This window comes from Arvicola amphibius, chromosome 4 (genome assembly GCF_903992535.2).
Source record: "Arvicola amphibius chromosome 4, mArvAmp1.2, whole genome shotgun sequence".
Classification (NCBI taxonomy): domain Eukaryota; kingdom Metazoa; phylum Chordata; class Mammalia; order Rodentia; family Cricetidae; genus Arvicola; species Arvicola amphibius.
Window position 1 is genome coordinate 128,625,631 of NC_052050.1, and position 18,842 is coordinate 128,644,472.

At 42.0% G+C, this 18,842-nt stretch overlaps 2 protein-coding genes across 3 annotated transcripts in view; one reads left to right on the forward strand and one right to left on the reverse strand.

The window, feature by feature from the left end:
* The window catches only part of LOC119811794 (LRP2 binding protein), a 31,954-nt gene extending 15,461 nt beyond the window's left edge, over positions 1–16,493 (reverse strand). Inside the window, 5 exon segments of the mRNA XM_038325842.2 lie at positions 2,430–2,543; positions 3,596–3,643; positions 3,646–3,710; positions 4,752–4,872; positions 16,079–16,493. Coding sequence (XP_038181770.2) covers positions 2,430–2,543; positions 3,596–3,643; positions 3,646–3,710; positions 4,752–4,851 — 327 coding nt within the window. The 5' untranslated portion in view covers positions 4,852–4,872; positions 16,079–16,493.
* Ankrd37 (ankyrin repeat domain 37) lies at positions 15,918–18,839 on the forward strand. Of its 2 annotated transcripts, XM_038325844.2 has the most exons (5): positions 15,918–16,174; positions 16,391–16,543; positions 17,287–17,378; positions 17,950–18,141; positions 18,637–18,839. In XM_038325844.2, coding segments are annotated over exons 1-5 (465 nt in total). In that variant the 5' UTR covers positions 15,918–16,147; the 3' UTR covers positions 18,638–18,839. The 2 variants fall into 2 exon arrangements, with proteins under 2 accessions (XP_038181772.1, XP_038181771.1); XM_038325843.1 differs by lacking the exon at positions 18,637–18,839 and having other exon boundaries at positions 17,950–18,621.
* The last annotated feature ends 3 nt before the right edge of the window (positions 18,840–18,842 follow it).

Consider the following 18,842-nt stretch of genomic DNA (forward strand, 5'->3'; position numbering starts at 1 on the left):
AGGCAGTTTATTCTTATCTTAGAGAGTTCAGAAATATAAATTCATATTCACAAGACCAGACTGTAAGCCAAGGTTTGAAACCTGTGGGGAAGTCAAGATTAGAAAACCCACATACACTTAGAATTTGGAATTTTAGACCCTTATGGATAGGACAGATTTGCTCATGAACACGGAAAGATATGTCTAAGTACTCTTGAAAATTAAAAATTAAGTTTTTAATTGTTATTTGGATAGCATTTGAAATGTATTTGTACAATGAGAAAAAAATTAGAGTGAGAAATTCAAATTGTAATAATGTTCTACAAAACTCAGTTTCTTTACCCTCTGTCTTCAACAAGATAACTTACATAAGCCTAAAATTATTACTCATGAACAAATGATTTCCGTGCAGGTATTAGAGTGATAATGTAGATTATTACATTCTGTACAAGCATTTTATTTGTATTTTAATAAATAAAGCTTGCTTGAAGATCAGAGAGTGAAGATCAGAGAATAAGCCCCACTGGTCAGCCTTACAGACCAGGCAGGCAGTAGTAACAAACACCTTCAATCTCAGGAACCACGCTAGTTGCTATAGAAACCAGGCGGTGCAGGCCTTTAATCCCAGCCCTAGAAATGATTACAAAACGGGACACAGTCTCATTCTGAGATTCCTGGAGGCAGAATCGCCATTTCGGGCTGAGATTAAGGTAAGAGCCAGTGGCTAACTGCTTTGCTTTTCTGGTCTTCAGGTTGAATCTCAATATCTCTGAGATTTTATTGATCATGCTTCAATATTCATTAACAAGGAAGGGCATTCACAATTATTATAGTAAAAAGATATTACAAATTGGTATATACTGCATAGTTTTTCCAAAGTGTTTATTAATAAACCTATATGTATGTGTGTTATATTGTGTGTGAACAGACATGTATATGCAATGCACATACACAGTGATTTTTTGACATCCTCAGTGACTGGTTCTAAGACCTCCATGCATACAAAAGTCATGGATGCTCAGGTCCCTATACAAAGTGATACAGTATTTGCATATAACCCAAGATATATCCTGTCGAATATTTTGTTATTGATGGATTGCTTATAAAATACTCACAGAAAACTTTAATATAGGATTGTACTATCCATTCCATTTTAACGTTTTAATTTTTATTATTTTTTAAACTAAAATTTCAGTGTGGGTACACATAAGCTATGGAGCATGTGTGGAGACCAGTGGACAATTTTTGCAGCTTAATTCTCTCTTTTAACCTTGAGGGCCAGAGTTCGAACTTAGGTTGTCTGACTTGTTCAGCAAGCATCTTTACCCACTTAGCCATTTTGCTGACTCTATCATTTGGGTGCCCTTTGTCAATAAACATAATCTACGTCATATTAATACCCCCATCATAACTGGGTACCAATAACAAGTATTCACATTTGATGGCAGAATTTTGAAGCGATTCAGTTTTATTTTCTAAATTTATCTACATTCGTATGGTTTGTAATCATTTTTAAAATAAGGGAAAATATTTTCAGCAGCACATTGAGAGCTAATGGTAGCAATGAGCATTTTTTTGGTGGTTGAATTGTAAGTAGAAGTTTACAAATGACCCTTACAGACTCTCACTGTGCAACTGAGAAAATCTATGACAAATCGTCTATGTCATTTCTCAGGCAAAATTACCAAAATCTTTCCCCAGAGTGCCTACTTCTGACTTTGGCCTCTTAAAATTGAAAACTATAGACATTTGTGTGACTTGTACAGCATATAAGAATTCTTCTATGTAAATTTTATGTGAAATTTCTAATGTGAACATTCATGGGATGTCTGTAATTTTTTTCAGGAAACATACAAACATATAGAAGGGTACATTGCTAGTCATGAGATCCATATTCAGAAAGATAATCTGAGCTCTTGCTTATCCCTAGACCGCAATAAAGGAAACTCCGTGATAAACTGTTTTCCGTGAGAGATGGACCAGTCCTGAGAGGCATCCAATGAACTTGAAGTGGTGGTGGATATTCCCTTGCTCACCATGTAAAGAAAAATACAGTGGCACCTTCGACATGGGAGCTTTTCTTGAGGATAAGTCCCTGCTCTTCACACTGAGGAAGGACACCACTGAAAAACTCGAACATTCTGTAGTAGCTGGGGACGGCCACTCAAGTTCAAGTGCAAAGAGGCTCGCTGTTTCTGACAGCTGAATCTAGTTATGTCAAAAAGCTGTTTAAGTTAGATTTGGAGCTGAAGGAGGACAAAGTGTGAAGGGATCAAAAGAAATTAACTTTGTCTTTTATACATGTGTACAGGGACATCGGTAATCATTCAGATACTAAAAAATTAAATATTAAGATGTAAAAATGGAGACACACAGTTAAGCCACAAACATGGCATCAAATAATCCATGGCAGTGAAATCTTAAACATGACGCATAAAACAATAACTTACGGCATTTGAGACCGTCCCCAACCCGTCATAATACATCACTCCTAGTTGATAAATCGCTTGATGATCATTCTCCTGGATTTCTTCAAACTGGGCCAAGGCTTCTTCATACCATCCCTGAAAGCCCCAGAGAATATTTCATTTCATTGTGTATTTAAAGTAACCCTGAACTCAAGCATCAAATGGTCATCTATGCCTAAGGATGCACAGCTAACAGATGACGCCGCCATATTGGAAATGGCTCAAACTTTTTGCTTAAGTCATCGGGCCATGCCATCTCTGATAGGTGTGTACACCAAGGACTCAGAAGATAGTTAGGTAAAATAAGGTCCCAACATGCAAAGATAAGAGAGAAAGGAGGATGTGAACTAATAATTTCCTGAGTCCTCAAAGGAACATAAGGGGCTGGGGATAAATCCTTGGGACCTGAAGAAAATCGAAGCTCTGTTACTGAAACCTATATGATCGCACAGAGAATTTTTTTTACATCTACCTCACCAAGCTATCCCACCATAATTTGAATTAAAAAGAAAATGGTCTCCTCATGATGTATAAAATATATGAAAAGCTACTTTTCAGGGAATTCAATTATTAATAATATGCAAATAGTTTATGAATGAGCTTACATATTGTGAATAAAACTATAAAATGTATGTTTTCAATTTGCAGTGTGAAAATGGGTCTTTCCAAATGACTCCTTCAGAATAACTTTAGTGAAGAAAGACCAGATAGCTTCTTAGTCTTACGTCTGTGTGACACACATAGTCACAAAACCATAGCCTATGTGATCTCACCGAGTTTCTCAGGAATAACAACGTAAGAAATTCATCTGAAGCTGGGCAGTGGTGGTGCACGCCTTTAATCCCAGCACTTGGGAGGCAGAAGCAGGCGGGTCTCTGTGAGTTCGAGGCCAGCCTGGTCTGCAAGAGCTAGTTCCAGGACAGGCTCCAAAGCTATGGAGAAACTCTGTCTCGAAAAACAAAACAAAACAAAACAAATTCACCTGAAAGTTTGCCAGGACCATTGGCTGCCTCTACTTATTGTGTGACGCTGGGGATGGAACCCAAGGTCTTATCTACCCTATATAATTGCTCCATTAAAACTCAAATAACCCCCAACAATAAAGTACTAACAACACATTTATACAAAAAAAGACCAAAAAATGGTACCTCTTCAAAATAGAGTTGACCTCTTAGAAAATATGCCATAGTATCCCCATCTTTTTATTCTTTCTTTCAGGTACTGGCAATGCTGTATCCACCAGATTAGCATGACGGTAATAATCTGAGTCAGAAAGGTAAAAATTGCATTAACCACACAATGTGAATGTTCTCTCTTGAAGCCATATGTAACGGAGAATCCATTAGATGCTATTAGTATCAGTTTCTTGCTAACTTCTAGTTCCTAAAACTTAGCTTCATGAAAGAATATGCCCTAAATAAAATCATGATCACAGCACCTAATGCAACACCTTACATAATCAATGCTTATTGAGTTTGGGACTGCTGCCCATTGCCAGGTAGGCACTTGAACGCAGTCTCTGCATGCATTGGGCAAAGCTGTCTTGTGGATGAGGTAAACTCTTTGCTTGAGCCATATTTAGTATTTAGAACTACTGATCAAATGAGCTGGCCATCTGTTTTTTTTTATTTTTTTTATTTTTTATTTTTATTTTTTTGGTTTTTCGAGACAGGGTTTCTCTGCAGCTTTTAGAGCCTTTCCTGGAACTAGCTCTTGTAGACCAGGCTGGTCTCGAACTCACAGAGATCCGCCTGCCTCTGCCTCCCGAGTGCTAGGATTAAAGGCGTGCGCCACCACTGCCCGGCTGTTTTTTTTTTTTTTTAAACAGGGTTTCTCTGTAGCTTTGGAGCCTGTCCTAGAACTAGCTCTTGTAAACCAGGCTGGCCTCGAACTCACAGAGATCCTCCTGCTTCTGCCTCCCGAGTGCTGGGATTAAAGGTGTGTGCCACCACTGCCAGGCTCTCCATTTCAGCTTTTAAAGTTTATATGAACAGCTTTAAATATCCATTTGCAGTAAAGCACCATGCCACCCTCTCTGAGGGAAGCAACATCCAGCTTTTCTTTTTTAGAAGCAGATCCTTACGTCCTGAGGTAAATCCTAATCAGGCCTTGAGACACCTCCAGGGTCAGCTTGCTGTCTGAGTTAAGAAGGTTGCCAGCCTCCAGGAGAGCCTGAACTGAGTAGAGCATTGACTACCTCCTCGAAACCAATGATATGTCTTTCCTTTCCTGTTTATTCTAGCAAAAACGGAATTACAGCAAAAATATTTTCCAAGCAAAGATTAAACATTCAGATTTTTATACCAGGCTTTTCCTTCTTCCACTGGAAGAATTTCTGTTGTTTAGTAGCATACTGAGACAGAGAGAAAGGGTTTTTGGGCAACTTTTCACTGGTGAGTTTCATCCTGTTTCCACGGCGTGGATCCTGTAAACAAGGAGAACACATACGATGATTAAAATTTCTTCCAGAAAAGCATGACGGGAGACTTCACTCCTCGGTGGGACCTATTCTAAAAGCATCTACGTGAGACATTGCCTGGCTGCAGGACCCCGAGTTAGCAGCAATTCCTTGCTGAAGGGGAGTTCACAGGTGACCCCTGTCATTCACAACTGTTGCCCCTCAGTGGCAGCCAACAACACTGCTCAAAGAGAAGGTTCCTGTCACTAGGGACTTTCTGGAGCTTTCTTACTGAAGCTTACCGGAGTAATCCATTTCAAATGAAAGCATTTGTCCTTTTTTTTTACCTGGGAATACACTGTATTTTAGCTGTGTCGTTCAGTTTTCTCTTCCAGTCTGTATTGGACTGCCATGTTACCAGGTGGACCACCACTGTGTGGTAAATCAGAGCCTTCATATAAAGTGTAGGGGCCACCTCATTTGGGATGAAGGAGTCAGGTTGGACTAGGCTGAGGGTAGGCTAGGGACAGCAAACTCTGTTGTTGCTATGTTTATTTTCCCTTTTCTTTCTCTCTTGCTCTTTGACATTCTACTGGTTCAAGTTACTTCCACCAATCAGGAGCCAGCTCCCAGGGAAGGTCTCTGATTGGTGGCCTAGAAAAGACCTCAAGAGAACCTTTGTGTGATTGGAAATCTGTGTTTATCTACTTACAGGATGCTATTTTAGGCAACAAGCTGCTTCATAAGCGAGAGTGGGACTCAAAAGGAGAAATGATTAACTAAGCAACGACAGCAACAAAGTCACTGAAATGTCTGCATGTGGGGGCTTATTTCTTAATCTGTAGTTTGAAGTGAAGGATCATAAAGTATCCTTTCCTTGATACGCAAGTTAATAGGCTTAGCATGGTGGCTTAATGTCTTTAATTCTAACACTCTGAGACTGAGGCAGGCAGATCTCTGTGAGTTCAAGGCCAGCCTAGTCTACATAATGACACCCTGTCTCAAAACAAACAAACAACAAATAAACACGCGCTACTGGTTACAGAGGGCTGGGGGGCGGGGGTTGGGGGAAGGACTCAGCAGTTAAGAGTGCTAGGGTTTAATTCCCAGCCAACCACATGGCATCTCACAGCTGTTGATAACCCTGGTTCCAGGGGGTCAGATGCCCTCTTCTGGTTTATTCAGGCACACGTGGTACAAATACATCCATGCAGGCAAACCACTCACAGCACATAAAATCAAAAGCAATCTTAAAAAGCAACAACAAGAACAAGAGGATCTCAGTTTGTTTCCCTAACCCACTTTGGGTGGGTCACAGCCACTGGTAGCTCCAGCTTCAGGAAGTGACCACCCTCTTCTGGCCTCTGCTGTCACCTGCACACGTGTGAAATATACACATAAAAATAGAAACAAATCCTTAAAAAATAAAGTAATTGGATTATGTGTATTTCAAGATGTAAGTTTCCAATGAGACTGTAAAATTCCCACATGAACAAAGCAACATGTGTAAGACATTGGGAGGGAAAAGATCCAGACAGAGTGACAGCTCCCTGTCACAAACTGGACGGCAGGTCTTCATTTTACTGATGACATTAACACAGTATGCTACTATTTCAAAAGCAGTGGTTCCCAACCTTCCTAAGGCTGTGACCCTTTAACACAGTTCCTCATGTTGTGGGGACCCCGAGCCCTAAGATCATTTTCATTGTTACTTCATAATTGTAATTGTGCCACTGTTATGAATCATAATGTAAATATCTGAAGTGAATGATATCTGATATTTGATCCCTACAGGGGTTGCAAACCGCTGGTTTGGAGAAACCTTGGGCAAATTCAAAAAAGGCACTAGAAATAAAATAAAGCACTAACAACACCTTACCTTATTTAAATTCACGCTGTTGTCTTGGCTTATAAGACTGCACATAACTTCTGTGCTTTAGTGACTTAAAAAGAAGTGCTTCAGAGAAATGTTTCACTCAGGCCTACTAAAGGTTGGGTTTGTTTTGTTTTGGTCTTTTTAAAAGTGCTGGCTCCTATAAAACGTGAGGAAATGGTGATCACTTTGAATACAGGAGGAAACGGGCAGGGCAGGGAGGTGATTCACTCAGTAGCAAAGCTGCTGGCTGGCAAGGGCACCCTGCCTGCCCACGTATTACTTACTTTGTTTTATCTCTCAAGAAAAAAAAAAGAAGTAAGTGATTATAACGTGTGTGTTAGAAATGTGGGCCTTCCTCTTTAAGAAGCTGGTCATCTTGAGGAACTGGCTCTGCAGTCTGTAGAAAACTGGTGCCACCATTAATCTTACTGATTAAGACTGAGGTCACTACCCACAGTGAAAAAGCCAAATTTGAAGCCCGCTTTAATTAAATAGTGGCCAGATGGATGGCTCTGACCAGGGTCCCTACCCTGGAAATGGCCGAGGATCAAGTATGGCAAGGGCCTAAGAAGGAGAACCCATAAATCACACTGCATTTCCAATAAGGTCCAATCAGGGGCAAGACCACATCCTGACGTATTTCCTGCCTACACAACCTCCCACCCACGTGTGATCGAGCACATCCTGTGCAGATGGATCAAACAAACTTGTTAGGGGAGTAAGCACACGTAGCTTCTTATGTTATCTCCCATAAACATTAAGCTCCAGCATTTCAGGAACTCTCTGTCCTTGGGCAAGGGGCTTGCAGATCAGAGGCATTTTTCTTTCATGGATCTCTAAGGGCATAGCAATTAAATTTAAAATGGAACCTTGGCTCTCACAGCTACATCCTCGTCAATTGTGTACCCTGGATGGACAGAGAACTGATAGTCCATGCTGTGAACACATGTAAAGGCCTTGCTCCCCAAAGATATTCTGAAAGTCAGCCTATCTGCTTGGTTTGGGGGTTTCTTTGAAATCTTGGTCCTTGCCCCAGGCTGTTCATAGCAGCTTCCTTAATTTTCAACTTAATCTAGCTCTCCTGATGTTCTCAATAATACGTATAATATGCTACTCTCCACACACTAGCCGGACCACGGTCCCCACAGTCCATGAGGCTGTCTCGACCAAGCTAATGCCTGAGCATCATTTCCACTCTGATTTCCAACAGGCAGAGCTGCTGGAATAGGTTAATTCAAATTTAGTGCTTTCAGTCAGATGCGAGACAAGAGCTAAGAAAAGATTTTAAATGTGAGCGTCTAGATTGATTCTGCCACATTCCGACATTCAGCATAAAGTCACCTGACACTCGCAGCTGTGTGCAATGCCATGTTGTGAACCTGACCATCCTGGACAAAAACTGAGGCCCGCTCATTGATAACATATCCTCTGAAAAGACCTGTGAGTTTGAAGTTTTATTACGATCCTTTATGTGTTTGTTTTTATGCACAGTGCAAAGGTCAGAGAACAAAGCTGCAGGGCTCGCTTCTCCCCTTCTGCCACGTGGTTCCTGGTGCTAAGGCATGGCCCTAAGAGACTTTGCCTACTGAGCATCTCCGTAACCAGAGCATGTGACTCGGTGGGGGAGACTGGGGTGAAGCGGGTGATGTTCCCTTCTCAGATCCTCTTTAGTGCCTCTAGTGCCTATGAAGTCAGCTGCTCTGAGTGCTAACGTGACAACACTCACCCCACCGCCGTTCTATATGTTTGTCCCTAGTCAGTCCATGAGTCTGGCAGACAAAACCACTTAGACCATTGCCCTATTAAGAGGCAATCCAGCCAGGCTGTGGTGGTGCATACCTTTTAATCCCAGCACTTGGGAGGCAGAGGCAGGCAGATCTCTGAGAGTCTGAGCCAGCCTGAACTAACAGAGTAAGTTCCAGAACAGAAGGCTCCACAGAGCTGAATGCGGGGTTGGAGGTGGATGGGTGGCGGCAATCCATGCGAGGTGCTCCTGTACATTCTTACTGTGTTCTTCCGTGAGACTTTCTGGGGGTGTGCTTTCAGTTAGTAACCTTAAAGGAAATGGTAATGCACCCCCACAGACAGAGGGGAGGCTTGCTTTCCTAACAGGTATTGAGCGGTCCAAAGTTAGCATGCCTGTCTCATAATGCAGTCTTCCAGGTATACCAAACCTCTTAGGTGACTGTGTCATTTGAATCACCTCTGTGAGAACTGGGAACAGGGTGGGTTGCAGAAGTGACCCAAATATCATGTCATCAACCCTAGCTACTGTGTTTACAGTGAGCCCTAGGGCCCTCTGTCTGTGACCCAGGAGTCTTGTCTTCTGCCAGTGTCAGTGAGACCAGCTAGTAACAACCATGTAGCAACTGAAAGCTTAATCTATCTGCTTGTGAGAGAAAGAGAAAATCAGTCACTGATTTGTGGCCACATTTTCAATATTGTCTTGACAATACTGAAGCAGGCAGTTATTCTCATTCTCTTTCCTTCCAAGAGAGCCCATTTGTTAAAGTGAAAGGACTCGCTCCCATGTCTTTCCTTTTGGGTGCGGCAAGTTTACACCATTCTTTGAACGAGGAGAAAAAGGTGGAAATAAAGATGCCTAGTACATTCTGCTAGGCTAGGGTAAGCATTCACCGAGAGCCAAGGAGGGTTTCCTTTATTTTCCTCCAAATTTACCTCTTATTCTGTGAGCAATGAAACTGATGAAGAAGGCTAACATTCAAAACCTTAATGGCAATGGCAAAAGCAGGATTTGCATGCTTCATCCAACTGTTTCCTGCTTTCCTGTTTGCTGGCCAGCGATGGCTGCCAGGTCCTTTTGTGTGCTCAGTATTGGGTGGTGCCCAAGGTGTGGCTCTGAAGATGCATAACCAAAAGACCCAGACCAAACCTGATAGAAAAGTTGAGACTGGAGACAGAAAAGACAGTGGTGAATTCTCAGAGAGAGAATTGTGTCCCTCAGAAGGGCTGGGAGTTCCTTTGTATGACGGTAAGAGATATGCTACCACCTGACTTACCTTCAGGGCCATCTGAGGTGGGGTCAATAGGGTCATATCTGAATATTTGGAGGCGTACATTTTCCAAACATTGCTTCTCCCTCTTGATAGTGGCCATGTGAGATGAGGCACGAGAGGCTATTTCCAGCTGGGCTCTCGTACGAGGCAGCACAAACCACCATCAGGCTTCAAGTACTTTGAGTCTGTCTGCCCCACAGGGGAACTTTTGGCTGTTCTATTTTAGCCCTCTTATTCTGGCCCTTTCACAATCGGCAATTAAACCCAGAGCCTCATAAATTAGCAAGCATCCTACCAGTCAGCTATTATCAGTTCCTTTCCTGGGTGGATTTCATTCCACACCCAGTGGTAATTGATATGCATATAATTTAGAGATTATATTGTACATATAGATGCTTGTACAGAAAGCTCATGCCATTGTAGTTATGAGTACAGGGCAGAGACATGGGAACACAGTGTTCTGAGAAAAGGGTACCAAGCCATAGATGAGAACTATGGGTTAATTTAAGTCTAAAAGTTAGCTAGTAACAAGCCTGAGCTACTGGCCGAGCATTATAATTAATATGTTGTTTGTTTGGGAAGATGCCAGTAGCACAGGAAAACTCCGCCTACACTTTCCTTTCTACTTTTTCTGTAAAAATTTGAATCTTATTAGCCCACGAAAAAATGAGGGAAACGTACTCATAAGACTGATCAAAAACTATAGGAACTTATACAAGATAGGAAAGCCCACAAATATTTTTAAAAATGCATCTCATTTCGAAAATGCTTCTTTGTCTCCTGCTTTCTCTCTATCTGGCCCTCCATCACTTGACGCTCAGGACTCTGAACAATAACTTTTCAGAAAGGCTGCAATGTTATGTAGTAATGGAGCTAAGATTTGCGACTGACTAGGCATCTCTAACCAAATGCCAGTCCCCAGTGTGCGATGCTATGACTGTGATATAATTGCTTCTATAATAAAAAGCAACTTTACAAGTTGTAAATACTTGGATGATATATTTTTTTTTAAAGAATGCTCTACTTTCCAATTCCTTGGAGTAAGAACCACAATTTTATCAAGGACTAAAAGTGGCTAGATATAGGTAATTTCTGTGCATAACTGTGCTGCGGGAAGGTGTATAGCTAACATCATAACTGCATCTTTCTTTCCTTGTTTTTCTTTTTTTGCAAAAGACCAAGTTTCTCGGAAATGGCCATTGTCAATTATACCTGCATAAGATAATTTAATGATTAAAATGTTTTATTGCTAGGCCTGCAGGCTCATGCTTGTAATCCTAGTATTCAGAAAGCAAAGGTAGGAGATCTAGGGAATCTAAATATGGAGAAACTGTCTTTAAAAAACAAAAGTGAGAACAGAAATCACATTTATTAGATGATTTGTGAAATTATATTAAAAGAAAGTTTGGAAATTCAACAACTGCTTGACTTAAAATGTATATACTATTATTATTATTGGTTTTGTGAGAAAGGATTTCTCTGTGTAATAGCCTTGGATGAACCTGAGTATTTGGCTTTATAGACCAGGCTGGGCCTCGCATACACAGAGATCTGCCTGCCCTTCTTGCCTCCTGAGTAGAGTGGATTAAAAAGGCATACACCACCACGCCCGTCTTAAAAATGCATATTATTTAAAGTATCTAGAAAATACAGACTACTCAGCACAAACTTTGAGCAGAACTTATCTTTACCTCACCCATTGCACTGTTACTGGTTTGGTTTCACTATTATTTGATTATTAAGATCAACAATATAATTTTCTCCTCTTGGAAACAAAGGTTAGTTTGAGTGGGATGTTAATAGTTCAACATATTTGAGCTTTTACTAAGAAAATGTTTCAAGTTAAGTTAAACAAATTTATTTCAAATATATAAGCATTTTGTTTAAAATGTTATACAGATAGTATGTATATGTGTGTGCACACTTGTGCACATGTGTTTGGAGGTCAGAGGACAAGTTATTAGAACAGTTCCTCTCCTCTACCACTTAGATCCCAGCATTTGAACTCAGGTTGTCAGGCGTGGTAGCAAGCACCTTTACCCACTGAGATGTCTTAATGACTTGTTGTTGTTGTTGTTGTTCTTTAGATGAAAGAAATAGGATGTATTATAAATGCAGTAAATGACCTTTGATATATTAATGGGAATGTCAGTTGGTCAGGAAAACAAGAAAAAAGAGATTAAGCAAAGAATACATGAGCATACCAGCTACAACACATACTTACAACACATAAAAATTTAGTTATATTCCATTCTTTTTGTGCATGCTGAAGCAATTTAAGAAGTGGTGCTCTGGGAGAGTTTAGAATTGTCTCTTTCTTCCCTAAAGTCATGAGCTGATGCGTGATTAGATTGCTTCAAAAGAAGTATAACTTTTGAAATGCCCATGAAAAAGCCTGGGTAGACAATTATCGCCCCCCCCCCATTATTTGCTTATTTACTTAATTTTTGTGCACATGTTCATGAGGGCGGTTCCAAGTATGTTTTATGGATTAATAATTTAAAATGTGTTACACTCATTTATGCTGTGGAATAGTTGTTTAATGGAGCACAAATGTGTTGAATTCTTTTATGCTGCATTTGTTTAACTCTGTGAAGCTGTGTTACTTTGCCTGCCTAAAACATCTGATGGGTCTAATAAAGAGCTGAATGGCCAATACCTCAGCAAGAGAGAAAGAGCAGGGCTGGCAGGTGAGAATAACTAGGAAAAATCTAGGGAAGAGAGTGAGGTCTGAGAAAAGGAGAAGAGCCAGTGGCCAGCCTCTCCACAGATTAAGAAGGAAAGAAAGATATAGAATAAAGAAAAGTAAAAAGCCCAGAGGCAAAATGTAGTTAAAGAGAAATGGGATAATTTAACTTAGAAAAGCTGGCTAGAAACAAGCCAAGCTAAGGCCGGGCATTCATAAGTTAGAACAAGCCTCCGTGTATTTATTTGGGAGCTGGGTAGTGGACACTCCCAAGAGCAAACAAACAAACAAATACCCAACTATGCTATGCAAATGTGCGTGAGTGTGGTTTGAATGAGTAGAGCCCCCAGAGGCTCATATATTTGAATACTTTGTCCCCAGCTGGTGGAAATGTTTGGGGAAGATTAGGTGTGGTCTTGCTGGAGAAGTCAGTCACTGGGCATGGATTTTAAGGTTTCAGAAGCCCACTCCATGGCCAGTGTGTCTCTCTCTTGTGGATGAGTAATGAGCTTGCAGCCGTTGTTCCAGAACTATGCCTGCCTGCCTCCTGATGGGTTTCCCACCATGACTGTTATGGATTCTAACCCTCTGAAACCCTAAGACCCCAATAAACTCCTTTCTCTATAAGTCGCCTTGGTCATGTTGTTGCTTCACAGACATAGAAAAGTAACTAAGAGCACGTGTGAATGCCAGAGGTCAGCTTTGGAGGTCTTCTTCAATTCCCTCCATTTTAATAAGACAGTTAATCCAATTAGTGTTGTCTATGTACATTTGGGTGTGGTTCCATCTGATGAATCATAAAAACCTGATTAGAGGTCACACCATCAAAACAACAATAATAACCATAAAAACCCTCCTCAGTAGTTATCAACTGCTAATAGAGCTTTAACAAGGGGCCTGGAGAGAACTCCCCTGCCCCCCCCCAATTTATATTGGAGTTTTAGTTGGCTTGATCTAGTACACCCAACCACAGCATATGTGAGTCCATGAGAATCATCTCTGAAGTCAGCATTTCCCAGAATTCCTTCCCATCTTCCTGTTTATATTGTTTTCTAACATTACTCTGCCGACATTCCAAGAGCCTTGACAGGGGTGGTAGTGGAGAGTAAATAAAGATATCTCTTTATGGCTGAACACTCAGAAAGCTCCAAGATGACTTAGGTTATTAAATGAAAACTGCAAAGCAAGGCATGGGATACCTCTGGGAGACCTCAGAAGTCTCCAAAATAACATAGACTATTGTCTTTGCCACACTCCATGGTAAGATGCTGTTGCTGAAGACACCACACTGCATGGCTGCAGGAAAGAGAGACACCAATCTCAAATCTATTGGAAAACTGCCTTCCTGCTATCTAGCTTTCTTAGTGCCAGAAGGTGCAATGCAGTCTGTTGGGGGAGAAAAACACCAGTAGTCTTATTTACTGCTGGATTGACTCCACATACTATAATACCAAGCAAGATGTGCAACAGTGACAATGTGTTATGGGGCAGCCAACTGCTTTCTGATTGGTTTTGAAGCCAGTTCCTCAGAAGAGAATATTGTGCTTGGTGCTGTAATCCTGGTAGAAAGAACGTGGAGGGGAAGGCATAGACTCTAAGGTAGAACTTGCCACTGTTATTTTTCTAGATGGCTAGGTTCTCAAATAACCACTTACATATTATTTTGAGACAGGGTCTGTAAGTCTCAGGGATTCTTCAATGTTCAACCCTACAGCTTTGGAATTATGGGTACAGGGAGCTGTGCTTGTCTGTTTGTTTTGCTTTTAATATGGGAGCTAGAGATTGAATTCAGGTCTTTTACATGTCAACAATCACTTTCCCAATTCAGATATTCTTCCCCCCTTTTCATTATTTACAGTTGATTTATTTTCACCTATTATAAAAATGTTAAAGTCACTATGTTCTTTAATATCAAATATTAGCCTATTTCTTTATGTAAAAATAAGGAAGCATATTCATCTTGTTAGTGCACAAATTGTATTATAACCTTATAAACTGTAGAATTATACATATATGACAGAATTATGCTAAAAAATTTCAGATTTATTATCAGAAAAAGATTTATTTGTACCTGTTTTATACACCTATGCAACTGTAGTCAAACAATTTTCTCTGGCAAGGAGGAGTCATGAGTGGAAACAACTTTAATAAGCCCCGTTCTAGGGAAGAGCCCAAGACCATGAAATGATCTCCACAATGGCGCGTTTTATTGAAGAAATATATGGGTTTATGAAGCTAAATGGTTGAAAACTTTGCGACTGGTTGGGAGATTTGGGACTAATTGTGATAAACTTATTCTTTACTAGCTCCATACTGCTCCGGATATCTTCTGCTACAGCTATTGAGAAAAAATACTATTAAAACAGTTATTAAAACTTCCTTAAAACACAGTAAGAAACGCAACACAAATGTTTTAAACTGCTCTGTCTTATTTCAAATAAATCATACACTTGAGGCTCACCAGACGGTAAGTCTCTTACCTGTATGTTTCCCCCGCTGTTAACATTACGTTTACCACAATCAGAAAGTCGGCATTTGTACATCACCAGGATTTCAAGCACTATAGTTATTTCATTATCGTGAATTTTCCAGTAGGGCCATTTTTCTTTTCTAGAATTTCATCCTAAATTACTGTTTCCTTTGGTCTATTTGTCAACCCTTCCTGATTTATCGTGATCCTGACAGCTTTGAGTAGTACTGGACAAGCATCCTGTCAAGCACCCTTTCGGTTCGACTAATGTTTTAATCTGAATTCTGGGTTTTAGTGGATGGCGACCTCCTCAAGTCACAGTGCAGGGCTTGCTGTCAACAATCACTAATGTTAACCAGCCGCTCTAAGTAGATTTGACTCTTTCTTCACTACATTCTCTTCTGTTTCCCTTCCCGTGTTCTTAATAACCAGAGGGCCTTAACAAGACCCCATCCTTCCTGCTGCCCCAGCCTTGGCAAATCCCGTATCACCAGCTGTCTCCAGGACCTGGAGTGTTCCAGGCCCTCTATGGAGAGATACGTGACAATGGGTGGCTTATTTCACATGAATCGCCACCCAGGTCTCAGAGACCCGGCAGCACTGGGTGGTAATTCACGTAGGCGAATCCCCTTCCTAAGCTCTCTCAGGAGCATGGCGATGCAGGCAGAACTGGAGGCCTAGGACCTGGCCTCGGGGATGGAGGGGGGCTGCTCGCTCCCCTCCTTTCCGGGCTACGTGCGAGCTCGCAGACACAAAGCCCTGCCCGAGCGACTTCCGCTTCTCCGGGGGATAAAAGAGCTTCCCGCCACCCGGCCTACGTGCCAGCTTCAGCACGCATCATGGCCGCAGTCAAAGAGCAGAAACTTAGACTTTTCCCCTCCCCGCCCATCGTCTTCACTGCGCACGCGTGCCAGGGCCGCCCGGGCTCCGCTCCCAAGGGGGCGGACGCAGGGCAGCCTCGAACTGGCCAATCAGAGGGCGGGACTGCACAGCAGGCCCCCCCCCCCCCTTTGCCGGGTTTCGGGCTGCACGTGTCTGTGTTTGGGTACGAGAGGCCGCCGCGGGGCTGGGAAAATAAACCGTGGGGCTCTCCCGGGCTAGGGAGCGCCAGGAGGAGCCGCCCTGCTAGTCCCGGAGAGCTTTAAATTCTCCCACACTGGGGCCGTCCGACCGTGCAGTCTTACCTGCCAGTGTGCAGCTAGCGCAGTCTCTCTGCGCTCCCGGGAACTCTTGTCTTCTGCTTTAAGTGGGCGATGCTGTTGCTTAATTGCAACCTGGAGGTGAGACTCCCGCTCCTTTAAGTCCCGCAGGCTAAATCTTACTTCGGAGAGGTCCGTTTTAAAGGCGCTCAAGCAAAGGGTGACAATGACTGAACCGCTGGGTTACCAAATCAACCCTGTGTTATGGTTTTTGGTATTTTCGTGGCCGAGGGTGGATTTCAGTTCAGAGAGGGCTCAGGCAGGACAGGACAGCGACAGTATGTTCTCTTCCTGCAGGATGATGGCCTCAATAATTTGCTGGAGACCGGAGCATCAGTCAACTCACCCCCGGATCCGCATGAGCAGTCGCCTGCACACCTAGCTGCAGGTGGCGGCCTTGCTTGCTTTCTTCTCTGGCAGCTGCAAGCAGGCGCTGACCTCAACCAACAGGTAACTAGGTAACCTATTGTTGCTATGTACAACCCTCCCCTCCACCCAGTGTCTTCACATAGCTGCCAGTTTCAGTTGGTATAAACAGGCATATACATGTAGGTATATATGTGATGGTAACTTGAAACATTTTTAGTATCCACATTAATAAAGCAAAAATAAGCCATGAGATTAATTTTATTAATTTAATCAAATTGTTTCAGTAAATACATCAGGTAATGATTGATGTGCTATCTTATTTTTGCTTTCATACTGTATTTCACAATCCAGTATGTATTTTCCCTTACAGCATAGCACAATTCCGTCTAGCTACATTTCAAATGTTCTTAGCACTAGGTGCCTACTGGCTATCACCACAGTATACATCTACAGTGGTTTTAAAAGCACTTGCTATCTGTCCAAGTCTCAAGTCGATCAGGAAATAATACGTGGGAGACATGCCCAGCATCCAGTTCTTTGGTAGTTTTCATCTTCATTAAAGTGCGATGTTTTTCACTGTAAACTTTCGTCTTCTGATTTACGGGTATTCCTTTAAATTTTAATGTATGTGAAAGTGGCTGCATTTTTTCTTAATGGGAACTTTGCATTAGCCCAATGAGAGAACCTTATCAGAAATACAATTGAATAAAAGAATTCAGTTGGTACAAGGCAGTTTTCCCTGGCCTCCTCAAATAGCTACTATTAGACGGCCCACTGGCTTCCACTGAGTAGGGGAGACACTAACTTGCTGTCTTATTCTAAAGGATGTTCTGGGAGAAACTCCACTGCACAAGGCAGCGAAAGCTGGCAGCCTGGAATGCCTTAGCCTCCTTGTGGCCAGTGATGTCCGGATCGAGTGAGTATAAACCCAGTGGCTGCAGGCTTTTTCTTGGATTAAACTCATGCTCCTCAAGCTGGTATTTTTATGTTTATTTTCCGTTATGTTATCTAATATTATCGAGTAAGTGGAAATAGATCCTGAACATTCAGGGGCACAAGTCCTCATCATGACAGATTCCAGTGCAGTTTTAGCTTAGGAAGACTCTGCCTATAGAAGTTCTAGTATTCAACATAGAGAACACCAAATGCTCTTGTAGTCGTTTAAATTTCTTCAAGAGTGAAATATGATAATGCAATAAAGTTACAGTGGAATGCCTATGGTATGTAGAATGTCCCAGTCACCGAGCACACAACAGTGAACAAAATTTCCGTGAGCTTTAACTCCCACTCGTATGCGTGTGTGTGTGTGTGTGTGTGTGCATGTGTTTGTGTATGTGTGTGTGAGCACGCGTATGTGCTCATACTGTGCTCGGCTCACAGCTCAATTAGAACCTTTTTTTTATTCTGTACCCAGTATTTGCTATGTGCTACAATTTCCACTGTTAGAAAAATAATAGACAATAATTTTCACTTTTGCCCAATTTCAGCTTATGTAATAAGAACGGGCAAACAGCTGAAGATCTTGCTCGGTCGTGTGGATTTCCAGAATGTGCCAGGTTTCTGACGACGATTAAATGGATGCAGACGGCCAAGTCATCGTGTGCTCCCTGTGCTCCAGTGCTCAGACAGAAGCGAAGTGTGACGAGCGCGGAGAGCAGAGCTCTGAAGAGGAGGTGTTGGTAAGGACCTTCCAGCGGCTCCTTTCTCTCTCCTTTACGGATTCTCTTCTGGCAGAGATTACTGTTGCACTTACTATCAGCAGCACTCTAGTTGAAGGTCCAGTAGACTTTTCTTCAAGTTTCACCCTGGGTCATAGTTACTACTTGCTAGCTTCTAGAGACCAAAATTTGTCCTGTGTGGTAGAAATTTGGGGAGAGACCGTCTCCTTTTAAAAGTTTTTTTTTAAAGGTTATGTGCATGTGTGTGTATATGCACTCATGTGCCTCTGTGTTCAAGGTTACTTGAGGAGGCCCGAAGAGGGCATGGGATTCCTTGGAACTGGCGTACAGGCCAGGCAGGCACGTGCAGCATGTCTGCCTTGTTGCTTGGGTGCAGGATCCAAACTCCAGTCCTTGTGATTATGCAGCAAGTACTCTTTAGCACTGAGCCAGTTCTCCAGTCCCCTTAAAAATGTTTCTAATGTCAGCATGTTGTTTTCTTTTCCCCCAAAACAGATACCTTGTTGGCAAGAGGCCTGAGGAAGGCTCCACTTCAGACAGATCTACAAGCCGTGGCTGTGGCTCACCATACAGACAAACTCCTGAGGAGGAAAGCTTTCTTCTAAGTGAAGAGACAATCATGAATACATGTGTTTACATGACTATATTTTGGTTGTGCACGTTTTCTTATCTAACTTATTAAAAGACTATTAAAGGAATAG